This window comes from Hemitrygon akajei, chromosome 20, assembly GCF_048418815.1.
Source record: "Hemitrygon akajei chromosome 20, sHemAka1.3, whole genome shotgun sequence".
Lineage (NCBI taxonomy): Eukaryota > Metazoa > Chordata > Chondrichthyes > Myliobatiformes > Dasyatidae > Hemitrygon > Hemitrygon akajei.
The window spans coordinates 51,586,947-51,605,849 of NC_133143.1; the positions used below are offsets into that span (position 1 = coordinate 51,586,947).

General features: G+C 38.5%; 1 protein-coding gene across 1 annotated transcript in view; it reads left to right on the plus strand.

Annotated features, from left to right (window-relative positions):
* LOC140713778 (PH domain leucine-rich repeat-containing protein phosphatase 1-like) overlaps nt 1–18,903 on the plus strand; it is a 160,859-nt gene that overhangs the window by 94,102 nt on the left and 47,854 nt on the right. The window contains exons 2-4 of the mRNA XM_073024300.1: nt 7,655–7,845; nt 11,040–11,165; nt 17,133–17,299. Of these exons, the coding sequence (XP_072880401.1) occupies nt 7,655–7,845; nt 11,040–11,165; nt 17,133–17,299 (484 nt within the window). The remainder of the gene's footprint in view (nt 1–7,654; nt 7,846–11,039; nt 11,166–17,132; nt 17,300–18,903) is intronic.

An 18,903-nucleotide genomic window follows, 5' to 3' on the forward strand; every position in this document is an offset into this window, starting at 1 on the left:
CTCATTTTTAGGCTAAAAGCTCAGGTAAAGTTATGACCTACGATGACAGAATTCTCTATAGATGACTTTACCAAGTGGAAATTCATTAAAAGAACTTGGTCACCACACTTCCCCAAATCAATGGAAAAATGGAAATACTGCAAGAACACTGCCTTGTTTTTAAGAAAAGCAAAAGAAGTACACAGACACATAATTCAATTTCATGGTGTAGAAACATATGCCAATGGCCAGGTTTATTTTTCCCTTGGCCCTGTGACTGATGATTATAGAACCAGAGGAACATTGTCAACAGTAGTAAGGCTGTTGAAGCCTAAAATTCTAACTGGAATAGGCATACCAAGAAGGATGCTATAAATTGCATGAATACACATAATCCAGAGAAGATTTATGAAAGTGGTTTAGGAGGTTGAAACTAAAGACAGACAAAAAGGATGCACTGTTGTCCCTTCTGCTGAGCAAGAACACAGTAGCTTAAATAAGACGAAACATGTATAAACCAGAGTCCAGTCAATCAGGGAGAATTGTTAGTAACACCACATTGATTTTGTGCTGTATCTTTTTTGTAATTTATTTTTTATTGAAGTTCATCATCAAACAAACATTTCCATAAGATGTATTTCAGACATTGTACATATATATCATATAATCATATATATCACAAATCTCCACAAAGTATTTATCTGAGGTATATACTTATAGAAAAGAGTGGAAAGAAAAACAAGCAAAAGGAAAGAACTATGTACAAGTTGGGAATGATTTCTTTTTACAACAGATTCATTGATTTGTGAGAATAAAATCAGGCCTATGAGGCTGTACCATTTACGTAAGTGTGTATGTTCTGATGAATAGTCTCCACCAGAATCATAAACCCTGTTTCTCTTTTGTCAAATTCTGCCTGACTTGCTGAATTATCAATCATTTTATGTTTTTATTTGAGATTTCCTGCATCTGTAGGTTTTTGTTTTCATTATTTGTGTACACTATTCCATTGGAAACTTGTATTGAAATTTTATGCTGACAGTACAATTTATTTGAAGTAGTAGTTAAATTGTATGTTTACATCCCAATTTATTTCATTTTATTGGAACATTAGGAGTAAAGACTCTAAGTTGTAATGGGATTTTGAAATCAGATTACACATAAACAAATATAAACTGATGAATATTTGAAATATATTGCCATCTCATGGCACTACATCTTCTGTCAGCACCAAGTCAGCTGCTGTTGCTAAGATGGAAGGTATATACATTGTAAGCTTTTGAACAGCTCATAAACAAAGTAATACTAGGAACATGCAGAATGTGACAGATAGCATATTAAGTTTAGCACAGAAGTGCAGCAGTTAGTGCAGCTGCCTCACAACTCCAAATATTCAGGTTCAATCCTGACCCTAGACACTGACTTTGCAAACTTTGCACAATCTCCCATAAGTATGTAGATTTTCACAAGCCATCCTATTTACTTCCATATACCAAAGAAGTACTGGAGGGTTAATTGGCCATTGTAAAGAACCTCTTGGGTAACTGGCAAAAGAATCAAAGGGGAGTGCACAGACATATATGAGAAAATAGGAAAGGAATGGAACTGGTGGAATCCTTTTTGGCAAGGACATAATGGTCTGAATGGTAACGTGTGCCATGACAAGTAAATGTACTTGATTTAAGTGAAACAACCATTAGCTTCAGCAGAACATGGGAGCTGAACTAGAGGACAAATTGGGTTTCTTTCTGCCACAGTCAACAATGCACTGTAATAAGATTACAGATTACCATTATTTGTCACATTTACATTGCAACATTGTATCATACAGTGAAATGTATAATTTGTGTAAACAAATAACACAATATGAGGATGTGCTGGGGAGTTCTTAGGTAAAGGAGGCTAAAAATTATGTAGTGATGGCAGATTATATTTAGGGTTTCGGCAAAAATAGCCTCAAGTGTTGCCAACATAGCATGTGTACAGCTAACTAACATGTACATCTTTGGAACATGGGAGGAAACCAGAGCACCTGGAGGAAAGATGGTGCATGTGCTCACAGGGACAACATACACAAACTCCTTACGTACAGTGGCGGGAATTTAACTTTGATCACTGGTGCTGTAAAGCATTATACAAACTGCTACGTTACTATGCCACCCACTACGCTGCCGTTCCACCCCGGTACTGAGAGATGTGTATGAGCAATACTTTAATTTCCATCTGGGTAGCCTCCAACCTGACGGCATGAACGTCAATTTCTTGAACTTCTGGGAAAAAAATGTCCCTCCCCCTCCTCTCTTTTCTTACCCACTCTGGCCATTCACCTCTTCTTGCCTGCCCATCACTTCCACCTGGGTCCCCTCCTCCTTCCCTTTCTCCTACAGTCCTCTCTCCTCTCCTATCAGATTTCTCCTTCTCCAGCCTTTTACCTTTCCTACCCACCTGGCTTCACCTATCACCTTCCAGCTAGCCTCCTTCCCCTTCCTCACCTTTTTATTCTGGCATCTCCCCCTTCCTTCTCAGTCCTGAAGAAGGGTCTCAGCCTGAAACGTTGACTATCTATTTATTTCCATGGATGATGCCTTGCCTGACTTGCTGAGTTCCTCCAGCATTTTGTTTGTTTGTTTGTGTGTGTGTGTGTGTTTGTTTCCCAAAATTGTCATCCTAAATCTAGATTAAGGTCTCAAACTCTGAGCCTCATAACTTGAAATACCAGAAACTTTCTGTGTTCATAGTATCTTTAAAATAACTTGCAGTTTTGATACTCAACAAATCTTAACATCATCAGTTAATGTGTGCAAAGTAGTACAAGTCAATTACTTGAATTTTAAGAATTGTATACCATATAGTACTTCATCAATTTTGAGTAGTAGTTCAAAGAACTGATACTCATTTATGTAATAAAACTCTGATAACCCATACCCCTGGGAGTATCCTTCATCTCCCTCTGGTGCACTTCCCCCTTTTTCTTTCTTCCCTGGCCTTCTGTCCTTTCCTATTAGATTTCCCCTTCTGCAGCCCAGTATCTCTTTCACCAATCAACTTCCCAGCTCTTTACTTCATCCCTCTCCCCTTCCTGGTTTCACCTATTGCCTTGTGTTTGTCCTTCCCCTCTCCCCACCCTCTAACCCTGACTCCTCATATTTTTTCTCCAGTCCTGCTGAAGGGTCTCGGCCTGAAACATCGACTGAACGCTTTTCCATAGATGCTGCCTGGCCTGCTGAGTTCCTCCAGCATTTTGTGTGTGTTACTTGGATTTACAGCATATGCAGATTTTCTCGTGTTTGACCCTTGGGAATATGGTGATATCAGGTTAGCAAGTTTTCCAGATTATTGGACGTTATTGATACCAAAACACAATTATTTTACTTTATGTACTCATTACACAATGCTATAATGAATTTTGCAGTGAACACTAGTTTAATGGGAACAGGAAGTATGCAAGTATGCAAGTACTCCAGGCAAGTACTCCGTTCAGAGTCTGAACCCTCCTTGAGGCCATACTCCAGACCCTGGTTCTGGCTGCACACCTGCTCCCACTCTGGACTGTTAAGTTCAAGTCAGATACAACACTATCTAGATATCCAAACATTTGTATGTTGGATTATCAGAATTTAACTGTATTTATTGTTAAATGAATATTGTGAAGCATTTGATAACTATGAATAACGAATTATTTTGTTTGAAATATCACAGGTGTTTTAAATGTTCCTATTGGAGTGTCCTTCTCACTTTGGCATTTTCTCATCTTTTTCTAGCTGTGTTCTAGTATTCTACTCTATTGGCTAGGCTTGTATCTGGAAGTAACTGAGGATCTAGTCAGTTCATTAAATCTTTTAAACCCCTGTCAAAGGATTTTTTTTTGTTGTAATACTGACCAGGTCTTCTGAAAAGGAAATTCAATCAACATTTATTAGAATGGAAAGGAGAAAATCAGATGTCTAAATTGGAAGTCCACATCACATGCCTCTAAGTCATTGGAATTTCAGAGGAATATATTGCCATCAAAATTAATATTATTGACTTTGCTTGTCATAATTTATGCAGAAGAAAACTGATCTGAAATCTTTGCTAACATATTTCAGTTAAGTATTTAGAATCAAAATGTTGCTAGCAAAAGTGCCAGAGCCCACAGTTCCTGCTGATGTGCATCCTGCTGCTATATTGCAAAATGTATTTTATATTTCTTTGCAGCAATCTATGGCTAATAAGCCAATTTCAGTAACTGTTTTGATTTTTATTGTGTTTCTACCATACTTTTACAATGTGACCAAAATGGAAACTGTTTACAGTCTTGTGTATTCAACAACCAATGAGATAAAGATCTGTATAGATGTGTTTGCAGTAAACTGCTTAACCTTCGCTTGGTCATTTATGGTCTGTCACATGTGAATTTGCAAAAATGGAAACTCAATAATGTTCACACCATTACTTGCAGAGTTTTAAATGGTCTCTTTGGATTATATTAAAAAATATGCTGTCAGGGTGCTTAGAGGGTTTTTCTCCTAAAATGTGCAGATTTTGGCTCCAAATAAGTTTTGATCATGATTAACTTTGAGAATCCAGGACTTCTGATAACTTTGTTTTAAGATTTTTCAAGATATTTATGTTCTTGTTCATTTACTGCCTTCACATTGTAGCATTTTCTGCTGTTACTGTACTTCCTAATAGTTACATACATAGTAACCAAGAAATGAGTCATTTATCCTTCTCCTATATTTAGATATGGAGTGATTTTTGTCAGCTATAAAGAGTACAATCAATCTTTTGGCCAGAGGTGGTTGTCTAACATATTTAGCCAATTAAACAAAATACACATTATTTGCGTAGGTTGTCTTATATGTTATATAACTGATATCACCAATATTTAGTAAGAGGATTGTTGTCAGAGGCTCAAATAAAATGATTCATTCATGGGTGTCAGCAGTGGTGGGAGGAATAGCAAGCATTGGTATTAACAACAAAAATCTAATGAAAACAAAATTGCCTGTTTAAGTTCTATTAGCATACTCAGACATTAAAAAGGAATTACATGTGACAAACAGAAAAACTTAATTTAGTATCTGAATAAAACGTATATTTCACCATTGGCCCTAAGTAGCTCTTCATTCTATGTCATGAAAACAGTTTAGGGTGGTGGCTGTTTATTTATGAGGCATATCAAAATCAGCGTTAAGTTAGACCAGTTCATCTAATTAGTTGTGTATTCACCTGTAACTCACTGATATTTTGCAATGTTGCTTGCTGTCTACTAATAAGTCTGTTGAAAGCTGGACTGCATATGGTATGGTTTATTTGTGGAATTATCTGAACTGTTCAGCAGGTCTTGACATCTCTTCCTTCCTTTCATAGGCCTCATTACTCCCACCTATCTCAAAAAGAGACAATTGGGAAGTATCACCAAGTGTTCATGTTAATCATCTAGGAGGAAGTAGGAGTGTGAAATTTTTTTTAAATTATTTTTAGAAAATTAGGACCACCTTTGATCTTCATTTGAAAAGGGAAGAATGCTTGATATATGAAATGGAAGTTGACAGATTTGATATTCTTTCATCCACAAATGTTGCTTGAACTCTTGCACTTGTTGTACTTAGCTTGTCTCTTACTTGTTTGCCCAAAGTATCAGTCTTTTTGGTGGATATTTTTCAGGTAAACAATTAAGTGGAAATATTCACCAAAGAACATACTTGCAGCTACATTGCATGCACATAACATGATAAAAGCGACATTCACATGCATAAAACTGCAAATTAATCATATGTTAGGTTGTCAAAGTGGTCATCATGCTCCTAGTGATGCAATGGGGAGCTAACTGTGAGCAGCAGGGAAGTAATTTTGCTTCGGTGTTAGGCAAACTAGTGAGCTGATCTGGCTGTTATCCAAGTGCAAACTAAGTACTGGTATTTATGTCCATGACTGCTGGATCAAAGGGTTTTCCAGTCTTTGTCTGTTTATATAGAGTATTCGGAAAATTATATTGTATTTCTTTTTTCTTTAAATGTCTGCAAGAAAATGAATCTCATGGTAGTATCTCAAGGTAAGTGAATCTAAGGATCTCCATGTGAGGCTCATTCAGAAAGTAATGAGGCATGGGATCCAAGAAGATCTTGCTTTGTGGATCCCAAATTGGCTTGCCCACAGAAAGGGTGGTAGTAAATGGTTCGTATTCTGCTTGGGGGTCGGTGATCAGTGGTGTTCCCCAGGGATCTGTTCTGGGACCCCTCCTCTTTGTGGTTTTTATAAATGACCTGGATGAGGAAGTAGAAGAGTGGGTTAGTAAGTTTGCTGATGACACAAAACTTGGGGGGTGTTGTGCATAGTCTGGAGGATTGTCAGAGGTTACAGCGGGGCATTGATAGATGCAGAACTGGGTTGAGAAGTGGCAGATGGAGTTCAACCCAGGTAAGTGTGAATAGGTTCATCTTGGTAGGTCAAATTTGAATACAGAATATAGTATTAATGGGAAGACTCTAGTCATTGTGGAGGAGCAGCAAGATCTTCAGGTCTGTGTCTATTAAACTGTTACGCAGGTTGACAGTATTGTTAAGAAGGTTTACGGTTTGTTGGTCTTCATCACCATGGGATTGAGTTCAAGAGCCCTGAGGTAATGTTATAGCTATATAAGACCTTAGTTAGACCCCACCTGGAGTACTGTGTTTAGTTCTGGTCACCTCACTACAGAAAGGATGTGGATAATATAGAGAGAGTTCAGAGGATATTTACAAGGATGTTGTGTGGATTGGAGAGCATGCCTTATGAGGATAGGCTCAGTGAACTTGGTCTTTCTCCTTGGAGCAACAGAGGATAAGAGGTGACTGATAGAGGTGTGTAAGATGATGAGAGGCTTTGATCGTGTTGATAGCCAGAGGCTTTTTCCCAAGGCTGAAATGGCTAACATGAGGGGGCATAGTTTTAAGATGCTTGGAAATAGATATAAGGGTAATGTCAAAGGTATGTTTTTCACACAGAGATTTGTGGGTGCGTGAAATATGCTGCCAGCAATGGTTGTAGAGGTGGATACAATAGGGTGTTTTAAGAAACTATTAGATAGGTACATGGAGCTTAGAAAAATAGAGGGCTATGTGCTACGTAAATTCTAGGCATCTTCGAGAGTAGGTTACATTGTTGGCACAACATTGTGGGATGAAGGGCCTGTATTGTACTGTAGATATTTTTAAAATATGGTAATATATACATACTTTGATAATAAATTTACTTTGAACTTTGAGCCCTCAGTGGTAATGAGGACACTTCATAAGAGTTGTGGGCTGAGTCGTCTGGAAATCTGTCTCCTAGAACATTGGGGGAGTCACAACGTAGTGTAGCACAGGACCTCTCTCAGCTATCTGTGCTGACAGGTGGTTTTGACGGCTGATTAAAGTCCTGCCTCAAGGTTTACTAGCTGTCAAACCTGTCAGTGATATTGAATGTTTGGAAATGTCTTTTGTCTCCTGAATTGATTTGCTACATTTTTCAATTGGTTATTGAAATCACCACACTTAAGTGATATTAGCAAGCTGATCAATCATGAGGTATCACAACTTCCCACTCCCATTCATCCTGTTCTCCCTCTTTTGTTCTGAATTATTTTGATGCCATTTTCAAATTAAATAATAGTTCATCTTTTTGTTTTACCCAAGCCAAATGGCTCATAGTTTTCTTTGCCTTATAGGAAAACCTTACAATATTGAACACTTAGAGCGAATTCAACTAAGTGGGCTATTCAACGTTCGAAAGGGGAAAATGCAACTTCACAAGTGGACCCGGCGTCAAGTTATCCTGTGTGGTACTTGTTTGATTGTTTCATCTGTGAAAAACAGCCAATCTGGAAAAATGCATGTACTGCCTTTGATTGGTGGAAAGGTATTGTAGCAATACTTGTTACTTATGGAATATACTATATAATTGACATTTAAATTTTAAAGTAGTTTAAGAAACTTTCTGGAAAAGTATTGCTACCTTCGGAAAAAGTGAAAAATCTAATAATCCCCTGCACTAGTTCTGGTACCTTCTCCCTCACCATCATAACAAGATTAATATAGCCTTTCCAGATGAGGCAAAAATTCACATGCACCTCCAGCTTTTTTTACTGCTTTCTGTGCTCCCAATCTGGATTATGTCAGCAAAACCAAGTGCAGACCAGACAAACAACCATATACAGAACCTTTGGGTTCAGGTGTAACCTGTCCTTTTGTACAGGTCATACCGCAGAAGAGGCCCCAGTGATCCAGGATACATTTCAAAGATGAAAAAGTATTCTAAAGGGAGGATGAAGCAATCATGGCTGACATAGGAAATCAAAGATAGCATCAAAGCAAAAGAGAGGAGAAATAATATCGCAAAAATTATTGAGAAAGTAGGGAATTAAGAAGCTTTTAAGAACCAACAGAAAGCAACTAAAAGCCGTAAAAAGAAAAAGGATGAAATATGAAGATATGTTGGCCAATAATATGAAGATATGTTGGCCAGGGTGTCAAAAGTTTTTTTCAGAAATATAAAAAGTAGAAGAGGCAAGAGTGGGATATCAGACCACTGGAAAAGGATGCTAGAGAGATAGTAATAGGGGACACAGGAATGGTGGACAAAATTAATAAGTATTTCATGTCAGTCTTCACTGTGGAAGACACTGGCAGAATGCAGGAAATGTGAGCAGAAGTGAGTGTCGTTGCTGTTATTAAGGATAAGGTGCTTGGGAAGCTGAAAAGTGTGAAAGGTAGATATATCAACTGGACCAGATGGACTACACCCCAGGGCTTGAAAGGAGTAGCTAAAGAGATTGTAGATTGTAGTGACCTTACAAGTAGCACTAAATTCTGGAATGGTTCCTGAGGACTGGAAAATTGCATATGTCAGAAGGGAAGGAGGCAGAGGAAAGGAAATTATAGACCAGTTGGCCTGACCTCAGTGGTTGAAAAGATGTTGGGGTTTATTATTAAAGATGAGGTTTCAGGATACTTGAAGGCACATGGTAAAATAGGGAAAGTCAGCATGGTTTCCTTTGGGTGAAATCTTACCTGACAAATCTTAGAATTATTTGAGGAAATAATGTTCAAGGACAGTCAGTAAATGTTGTTTCCTTGGAGTTTTAGAAGGCCTTTGACAAGGTGCCGCAGATGAGACTGCTTAACAAGATGAGAGCTCATGATATTACAGGAAAGGTACTTGCATAGATAAATGATTGGCTACTGGTAGGAGACAAAGAGTGAAAATAAATAGGTCCTTTTCTGGTTGATTGATCATGATTAGTGGTGTTCCATAAGGATCAGTGTTGGGACCATTTCTTTACATATTATATGTCGATTTGGATGAAGGAATTGATGGCTTTGTGGCCAAGTTTAAGGATGCTGCGAAGATAGGTGGAGGGGCAGATAGTGTTAAGGAAGCAGGATGTCTGCAGAAGGACTTAAACAGATTGAGGAAGCAGGAAAGAAGTGGCAGATGCAATATAGTGTCGAGAATTGTATGGTCATGCACTTTGGTAGAAGGAATAAAGGCATGGAATATTTTCTAAAAGGGGAGAAAGTTCAAAAATCAGAGGTGCAAAGGTTCTTGGGAGTCCTTGTGCAAGATTCCCTAAAGGTTAACTTGCAGATCGAGTCTGTGGTAAGGAAGGCAAATGTAACATTAGCATTCATTTTGAGAGGACTAGTAAAGCAAGGATGTAAGCAAGTAATGTTGACGCTTTATAAGGCATTAGTCAGAGGTTTGTGTATCTTAGCCGTGGATAAGGTACCTGAACACCAGAGGGTGATAATGTTCTGCCTTTATTTTTGAAGGACTGCAAGTACAACCTAGGAATATATATTGCCAGTTAACCTAAAATCAGTGGTGGAAAATTTACTGGAAGGGATTCTGAAGGACGGGATCTTTCTGTATTTGGAAAAGCAAGGACTCATTAGGGATAAACTGAATGACTTTGTGCTTGGGAAATAGTGTCCTATGAATTTGATGCAGTTTTTTGAGGAACTAACTATGAGCACTGACAAGGGCAATGGCTTTGAGATGTTATAATGCTGAACGATTCCTGTAGTTGTCTGCATAACTCTAGCTACAACTTTATCAAGATCTCCAACAAAATCTCAAATAGCGGGTTAGTCCTGAAGGTTAGATAGCATGTGATCCAGGGTGAGATAGCTAATTGGATACAAACACACACAAAATACTGGAGGAACTCAGCAGGTCAGGCAGCATCTATGGAAAGAAGTACAGTTGACATTTTGGGCCAAAACACTTTGGCAGCACTGGAGAAAAAAAGCTGAGGATTGATTTGAAAGATGGAGGGAGGGGAGAGAGAAACGCCAGGCAAAAGGTAAAACTTCGAGGGGGAGAGATGAAACTAAGATCTAGGAAGTTGATTGGTGAAAGAGACAGAAGGCCATGGAAACAAGAAGAGTTGGGGGAGGAGCACCAGAGGGGGGCAATGTATGGGGTTGAGTGGGACCAGGTATCAGCCATGATGGAATGGTGGAGCAGACTCGATGGGCTGAATGGCCAGGTTCTGCTCCAATGTCTTATGGACCTTATATTGGTTTATGAAATCATAGGTATGATGGATAGTCACAGTGGTTTCCCCAGAATAGGGAAGTCTGAAAATAGAGGGCATAGGTTTAAGATGGGAGGAGAGGTATTTAAATGGTAAGTTTTTCACATAGAGATTGGTGGGTGTAAGGAATTACTGGAAGAAATTTACTTGCAGGGCTAAAGTGAGCAGTGGTACTTAATTTAACTAATTATATCTTTTAAATTGTTTTCTGGGCTTTCTTCTATATTTTAATTTATTTTGAATAAGTGAATACATTTATAATTATAACCTCACCAGATGTCAACTATTAGCAGAGTCGACCACTTGCTTCAGTAAAAGGTCTTGGTTTGTACAATCCTACATTGGCTCTCAGCAGAGGATTGAATCTGGGATCATACTGAAAGGAATATTGGTCCACTGGCAAGCAGGAGCCAGCCAAAGATCTCAACAGCTGAAGATCTACAACATTTTTTGAATTAGTCAGAGATATATAAAATTTGCCACTTTAAGGAACTGATGTTTCTTTTTTCTATAGGTGGAAGAAGTGAAAAAATACCAGCACTGTTTGGCTTTCAGTTCATCAGGACCACAGGGTCAGTCCTATTACATCAGTTTTGATATTTTCTCAGAATATTTACGTTGGCTACGGCAAGCATCAAAGGTGAGTCTGTATGTGGGTGTGCATTTAACCCTAGGTGTCAAACCTTGTGTTTCTAATTATTGCTTTTGGCAAGAAAGCAAACATTTCTTATGTGCTGCATGCTGTGATTCAAGATTGGATAGTCATTTAGGCACAGCAGAGCACCACGAGAACAGTTTTTCAAAACTTGTTTATTTGCTTCTGGCAAATTCCACTGAATTGTTTATTCAGCTTTTTTTTTGTAAAGGATTACTAGAGTTCACTTACCAATTTTGTATTTCAAGGTGTACTCTGTGTTAATTAGCCTGTAATGAAAATAACATTGGAAGGTTTTTTTTGTTTAAGTTCCAGTTACTACTTTGATAGGACAGCCTAGGTACACAGTTAGTAGGCTATAAGAAGAATGAGTTGGGGCATGGGTAGTTGTGAAGCACATATAGTTTTTAGAGATTAAATGTAAAGTAAAACCAAATTGCAAATGCAATTCTTGGATCTCTCCTTTGGCAGGGAGGGACAAACAAACCAAGTTAAAGCTGACCACTGTCTAGTCATGGTGAATTTATCAGAATCACGAACCTACATAACCTCATGGAAAGTATTATTCACATCCTAGCCTAGAATCCAATCCTGTTTCCCTAGTACTTATATCCAAGTTAATCTTCTTGGATTCCCCATCATCCAACTCAACAACTTCAACCGTTGCTTTTATTCCCAAATCTCTCTGAAGCAGCTTCTTTTCAGTTCTGCATGCTGATTTATCACTCTGCTCTTTCAAAGATAGCTTCATTTGTATCTTCTCTATTTCTGTTTTATGTTTACATGGAATGTCTTTAGCTGATTTGGCATCACAGCTGAAAGTATAAACATTAACCTCACTCAAACTTGCTCAAAACTTACTACTTCAATGATGTATTAGGGTACTACCTTTTAATCAACCCCCAGATGATCTTCACTGCACCAGGAGGTTCACTTACAAGAATAAAAAATCAATAATGCATTTCACTGATTGGAAAATCAATAAGGGCAGAGTATAAACTCAAGGTAATATTCAAGCAATGAAGAAAAATGCAAAATTATATTTTTTTTAAATAAGGGATGCTTTGTATCAATGGAAGATGGGAGAAGAGAGAATGAGCAGAGTAGAAAGGGTCTTTACCTGATTTCCTGGCTAGTGGGAAGTGTAGACAGAGTTAATGAAGGTTGAGCTAGTTTTGTGATAGATTGGGCCATGCCCACAACACTCTGCAATTTTTTGCTGCCTTGGGGCCAAACGGTAATTAAGCTAAAATGCATCTGGATTGAATGTTTTCTATAGTGCATCTATAAAAATGGAAGAGTGTCAACTAGGCATGACATATTTTCTTAGTTGTCTTCTGATGAAGTAGATGTGTTGGTGAGCTTCTTGGCCATAGAGTCTACATAGTTGAACTAGGATAAGTTGTTGGTGATATTTACCTCGAGGAGCTTGAAGCTTCAAACCATCTCCACCTCATCACCATTAATACATAAGGAGATATACTCCACCCTCCTTTTGAAGTCAATCATCAGCTCTTGTTTTGCTGACATTGAGGGAAAAGTTGTTATCTTGACACCAGGTTATCTGGCTCTCTTATTCCTTCCTGTACACCATGTTGTCAGCATTCGAAATCTGGCCCACATGGAGTTAAGATCAGAATCACATTCATGAGAGTATAGAGCATAAATTAAGGGACGGGGGACTCAGCCTTGTGGGTTACTCCTTTTTAAAGTAATCATTGTGGAGGTGTTGCAGGCTTTCTTCACTGACTGTGGTCAGAAAGTCAATGATCTAGTTGCAGGTGGATGTGCTAGGTCCTAGCTCCATGAGATGGCAAATAAGTTTGTTTGGAATTATTGTACAGAAGGGATATTAAGACCAAAAGGATAACTGTATAGACAATAGGTCCCCTTAAGGATCAGTGTGATCATATATATCTTATGATCATATATGATCTTATGGATAGGGGAATCAAGAGATATGGGGACAAGGCAGGAACTGGGTATTGATAGTAAATGATCAGCCATGATCTCAAAATGGCAGTGCAGGCTCGAAGGGCCGAATGGTCTACTTCTGCACCTATTGTCTATTGTCTATATGGAGAGCAGTATGAGATGGGAAAGGACTTAATATTTTTCATCTGTATTTATTTCACTATGGGATAGGTCATGGAATGTAGGAAGCTCAGAGAAGAGAATAGTGATCTCCTGAAACATCCACTTACAAAAGGGGAGCTGTGTTGGTCTTAAGGAACGTAATGATGGATAAATCACCAGGGCTTGATCAAGTGCCAAGTGTTTCCGAAGACATTATGTGAAAGTAGGGAGGAAATTTCTGTCCTCTATAGCTATCTTCCCTTGCCATGGATGTAATGCCAGCAGGCTGGAAGGTGGCTAATATTGTGCCTTAATTAATGAAGGACTGCAAAGATAAGCTGAGGAACTATAGGCTGACGAACCTAACTGTTATTGAAATTTCTGGAGGGGATTCTGAGTGATGGGATCTATCTGCATTGAGAGAAGCTTAAATATTTTTAAGGATAATCAGCATGGTTTTGTATCCGGGAAACCATGATTCTCAACTTTGATTGTATGTTTTTGATCAACATTTTTGATGGAATGTTTTGGTGGCTGCCAGGAGTAGTAGTGGAAAGAGATTTTCTTGTGCATTAAAAAGAGAGTTCAGTGTGGGGACAGGGCAGGAGCATTGGACAAGTTGGACAGCTCTTGCAATTAGCTGGTACATAAAACACCAGTGACCTTCTGTGTTGTAACCATTCTGTTATTCTGTGATTGGACTACAGTTCAGCATTCAACACCATAATTCCATCCAGGCTCAACAGGAAGCTCAGAGACCTCGGCCTTGACCCTGCCTTGTGCAGCTGGATCCTGGACTTCCTGTCAGATTGCCAGCAGGTGGTAAGAGTGGGCTCACTCACCTCCACCCCTCTGACTCTCAACACAGGAGCCCCTCAGGGCTGTGTACTCAGTCCCCTCCTTTACTCATTGTATACCCATTACTGTGTTGCCACCCACAGCTCCAATCTGCTAATTAAATTTGCTGACGACACTATATTGATTGGCCTAATCTCAAACAATAACGAGGTAGCCTACAGGGAAAAAGTCATCTCTCTGACACAGTGGTGTCAAGAAAACAACCTCTCCCTCAATGTTGCAAAAACAAAGGAGCTGGTTGTGGATTACAGGAAGAATGGAGATGGGCTAACCCCAGTTGACATCAGTGGATCTGAGGTTAAGAGCTCCTCGGCATCCACAATACCGAGGACCTCACGTGGTCTGTGCACACCAGCTGTGTGGTGAAAAAGGCACAACAGCACCTATTTCACCTCAGATGGTTGAGTTTGGTATAGGCCCCCAAATCCTAAGAACTTTCTACAGGGGCACAATTGAGAGCATCCTGACTGGCTGCATCACTGCCTGGTATGGGAACTCTACCCCACTTAATCGCAGGATTCTGCAGAGAGTGGTGTGGACAGCCCAGTGCATCTGTAGTTGTGAACTTCCCATGACTCAGGACATTTACAAAGACAGTGCAAAAAAAGGGTCCATAGGATCATTGGGGACCCGAGTCACCCCAACCACAATCTATTACAGCTGCTACCATCTGGGAAATGGTCCTGCAGCATAAAAGCCAGAACCAACAGGCTCCAGGACAGCTTCTTCCACCAGGTCATCAGACTGATTAACTCAGGCTGATTTGAGTGTATTCTATGTTACACTGACTGTTCTATTTGTTATAAATTATTATAAATTACTATGATTGCATATTGCACATTTAGACGGACACATAACATAAAGATTTTTACTCATGTATGTGAAGGATGTAAGAAATAAAGTCAATTCAATTCAGCTGGATATTTTTTTAATTGCATTGCATATATATTTGATAAAAAGAATATGGTGAGGAAAGGCAGGACAGGGGATTAGCATAATTACCAACAGCTGATGAAGTGACACTGGAATGGGCAATGATATGATCTCTGTGCAGTAAATGTTTTAGTGATGATGTTTGCCTCCAACTTTGTTATGTTGATAACACCATAATATAAATAGTTTCATTGGCAATACAGAATAATTTGAGTTGTGAACTGGTCAATATTCTGTTTATTTAATAGTTTTCTCTTGCCAATGCCTCTTCTCCATCTTTACACCGTCTTAATCACCACAGTCTGCTATGGTAGGGCACAGGGCATCAAGGGGAAAACAGAACATAACGGCACAGCCACAATAAGATTTCAACCTCACAATTGTTTACTTGTCCAGAAATTTGAAAGTTTTTTAAATGATGAAAACTGATGGATCCCAGAGTATTTGGATTTTTATTTGGTTTCCACCTTCCATATGTGTCCACAGTAACATTCTCTCAATATTAAATAATTGCATGCTAAACTTTTTTTCAGACTTGTTTATATTGTCATAACATTATCTTATGTTGTTGTTATGGCAGTACAAGCAAGTCTTAAAAAATATCTCTTTTGTCTTTTGGTAACAGAGCTTTTTTGAGTAGGGGCAGAGAAAGAAAAATATCTTCAATGTGCCATCAAGATTTCAGTAAAACAAAGCATTGAATGGAATGCAAATAATCCTGATAAAATGTGTATATACTTAGATGGGCATCCAACTTAACTTTGGTATCAATAAGATTGAAAGAGTGCAGAGAAAATTTACAAGATTGTTGCCAGGACTTGAGACCTGTGTTATAGGGAAAGGTTGAATTAGTTTGGACTTTATTTTCTGGAGCATAGGAGAGTGAGGGGAGTTTGAAAGAAGTATACAAAACGATGAAGGATGTGGATAGGTAAATACTAGCAGGCTCTTTCCACTGAGTATAGGTGAGACTAGACTTAGATATTAAGAGGGAAAGGTGAAATGTTTAAGGGGAATATGAGGGGGAGCTTTATTACTCTGAGGATGGTGAGAACTGTCAGCAGAAGTGGTGGATGTGAGATAGAGTTCAACATTTAGGAGAAGTTTGAATGATGGGAGTTCTATGGTCGGGTACAGGTTGATGGGATTAGGCTGCATAATATTTTGGCACAAACTAGATGAGCCAAAGGGCCTGTTTCTGTACTGTAGTGTTCTGTGATTCTGAATCTGCGTTAAATTATCCAAATGGCAGTTTTCATTTTTTATCCACTGCCAGGTCTTCCACTATTGCTGCATTAATCCATTAAAACTCAACTGAACTCAAGGCTGAGCAGAGTTGCTTGCATTCTCACTCACGTGTACTTTTAGCATAGATAATGAGTTGGGCCAGAAATCATGTCTGGCCTTACAACACTGTCTCCTTACCTTGCTCTAGAGCCGGTTTTTATGCACAAAACTTAAATGCATATTTGTTCTGCTTTGGATTTAAAGTGAGGGCAAAAGGCACACAGGATTTAAGGAAGAACTTTTCTACAAAGACAGTGGAAATAATTTTGAACTTATTATTTGTTAGTCTGGTAGAAATAAAAGCTATTTGGAAAGCCATTTGAGGGAAAATACTTAATCAGACATAGGAAAAACGTTGGGGGGAGGGGCTAGAATAAAGTGGTTTACATTAGAAATCAACATGAGCCTAATATTCTCCTTCGATAATATAATCACTATGATTTTTACAATGAATAGTTCATATAGTTGTTTGATTTTTGATTGTTATGCATGAGTTTATGAAATGCATTATGCTCAGGTTATTTGACAAGTGCCGTATGAAGTTAACATCCTCTTTTTTTTATTTCAGCCAATAATATTATGCCTTTGTTAGAAAAGTCTCACAGCTCATCCATTTGAAGGTTTTCCTACAGCATTTGATTTCAGAAGATGCAAATGTTTCACGAAAATCTTCAATTGGGACAATTCTTAACTTTGCTGTAGAACAGATTTTCTGCTGCCATGCATTCCTTAGCTCCTCTAATTGAATCAGTGAAATAGGCTTTCCAAAATGAGAAACGTTTTTGCTTGTTCTTTCAGATTGTGTCCCAGCGAATTAGTTCAGTTGATTTATCGTGTTGCAGCTTGGAAACTCTCCCAAGTAACCTCTTCTATAGCCAGGACCTTACTCATTTGAACCTTAAGCAGAATTTTCTGAAGCAGAATTCAGAGCCTGGAGCACATGGAGGACTGAGTGACCTTCAGAGGTAACTATTTTTATTTTCAATATATGGTCTTATTTTGTTTTCAGTATTTATTCAAAAGATATGGACTTTATACGCTGAGCTGGCATTTAGTTGCATCATACCTAGTTGCCCTGAATGGTAGTGATGAACTGTCTTCACGAATTGCTGCAGTCCTAAAGGTGTTGGGGGAGAGTTCCAGGATTAGACTGAGCAATGATGAAGGAACTACGATATTTTCAAGTCAGGATAATATGTGAGTTGGAGAGCAATTTCCAGACAGTGATATCCCCATGCTTTTGATGCCATCATCCCAGTGTTAGTGTCAGTGAAATTCTAAATATTGTACTTCAATAGGATGAAATATTTGGGTGGAATGCAGTTAGTTCTAAATACACCCATCAATCTTTATAGCAGGTTGTATACTTAAGCATTTGCATGACATCCTATTTAAAACATTCTTAACTTTGCTCTTTAACAGATTTTCTGACACAATACATTCCTTAGCTTCTTCAGTGAACGTCCTGTTATTTTGACCTGTGCTTTATGCAGCTATTGAAAAACAACAATACCTGCAGATAGATCACTTAGAAGCTTCCAACCTCCAATAAAATGTGTCGTTCATAACAGTTATTTTAATACAACAATTTTCACTCACATTATACATTAAAAAGTTAAGTCAGAGGTCACACATTGAATAGAGACCTGTGATTAAGTTATGGTTGTGACTGACTTTGTGCTCATCACATAGAATCTCTATTCTACTATACATCTGGATGACTTTGGCTCTTTCCCTTTGCAAGTGAATTTTGTTCATGATGTAGCCTTAACAGATTGGTTTAGGTGCAATTGGGGAGGGAAAGGATATTCGTTTTATCTTGCCATTTTAATGGGTAAGACTCAAACATTTTCTGATTGGGGTAACTTTGATTTTCTTTTCTCTCAAAAGTATTTTATTCCTCTGAATTTTACCATTCATTCATCTGGATCTGTGGTGTTCACTGTTTATTTCAGTTTGGTGCTCTCCAGCCTGATTGGTTTTGTTTTTAGGTCCTTATTAGAAAATCATGACTTAAGCACATAGATGCTGTTATAAAGAAGAGGTGCCAGTACCTCTACTTTCTTAGAAGCTTGAGGAGTTTTGGTATGTCACCAAATACTCCAATAAAACCTCTATAGATACGCTGTAGAAAGTATCCTTACTCTTTGCATCATAGTCTGGTATGGCAATTCCTGCACATTAGAACATAAGAGGCTGCAAATGATAATGGACCCAACTCAATCTATCCCAGGCATAGCCCTCTCCACTTCTAAGAGCATCCACGGGAGCTGCTGCTACAAATCTACCATCAAGGATTCCCACCACCTGAATCCTGTCCTCTTTCTGCTATTGTCAAGCTGAAGGTACAGAAACCCAAAGTACAATACCACCAAGTTCTGGAACAACTGTTGTCCTACAGCCATAAGGTTCTTGGTCCAATCTGCACAACCCTTAATCTACCTCAGCAACGAAACACTGTAGACCATCTTATGAACCTCTGATAACTTGTTACTGATAATGCTTTATTTTCCATGCACTACTATCTCATTTTGCAGTCTATTTTTCACTGATAAACTTTATGTATATT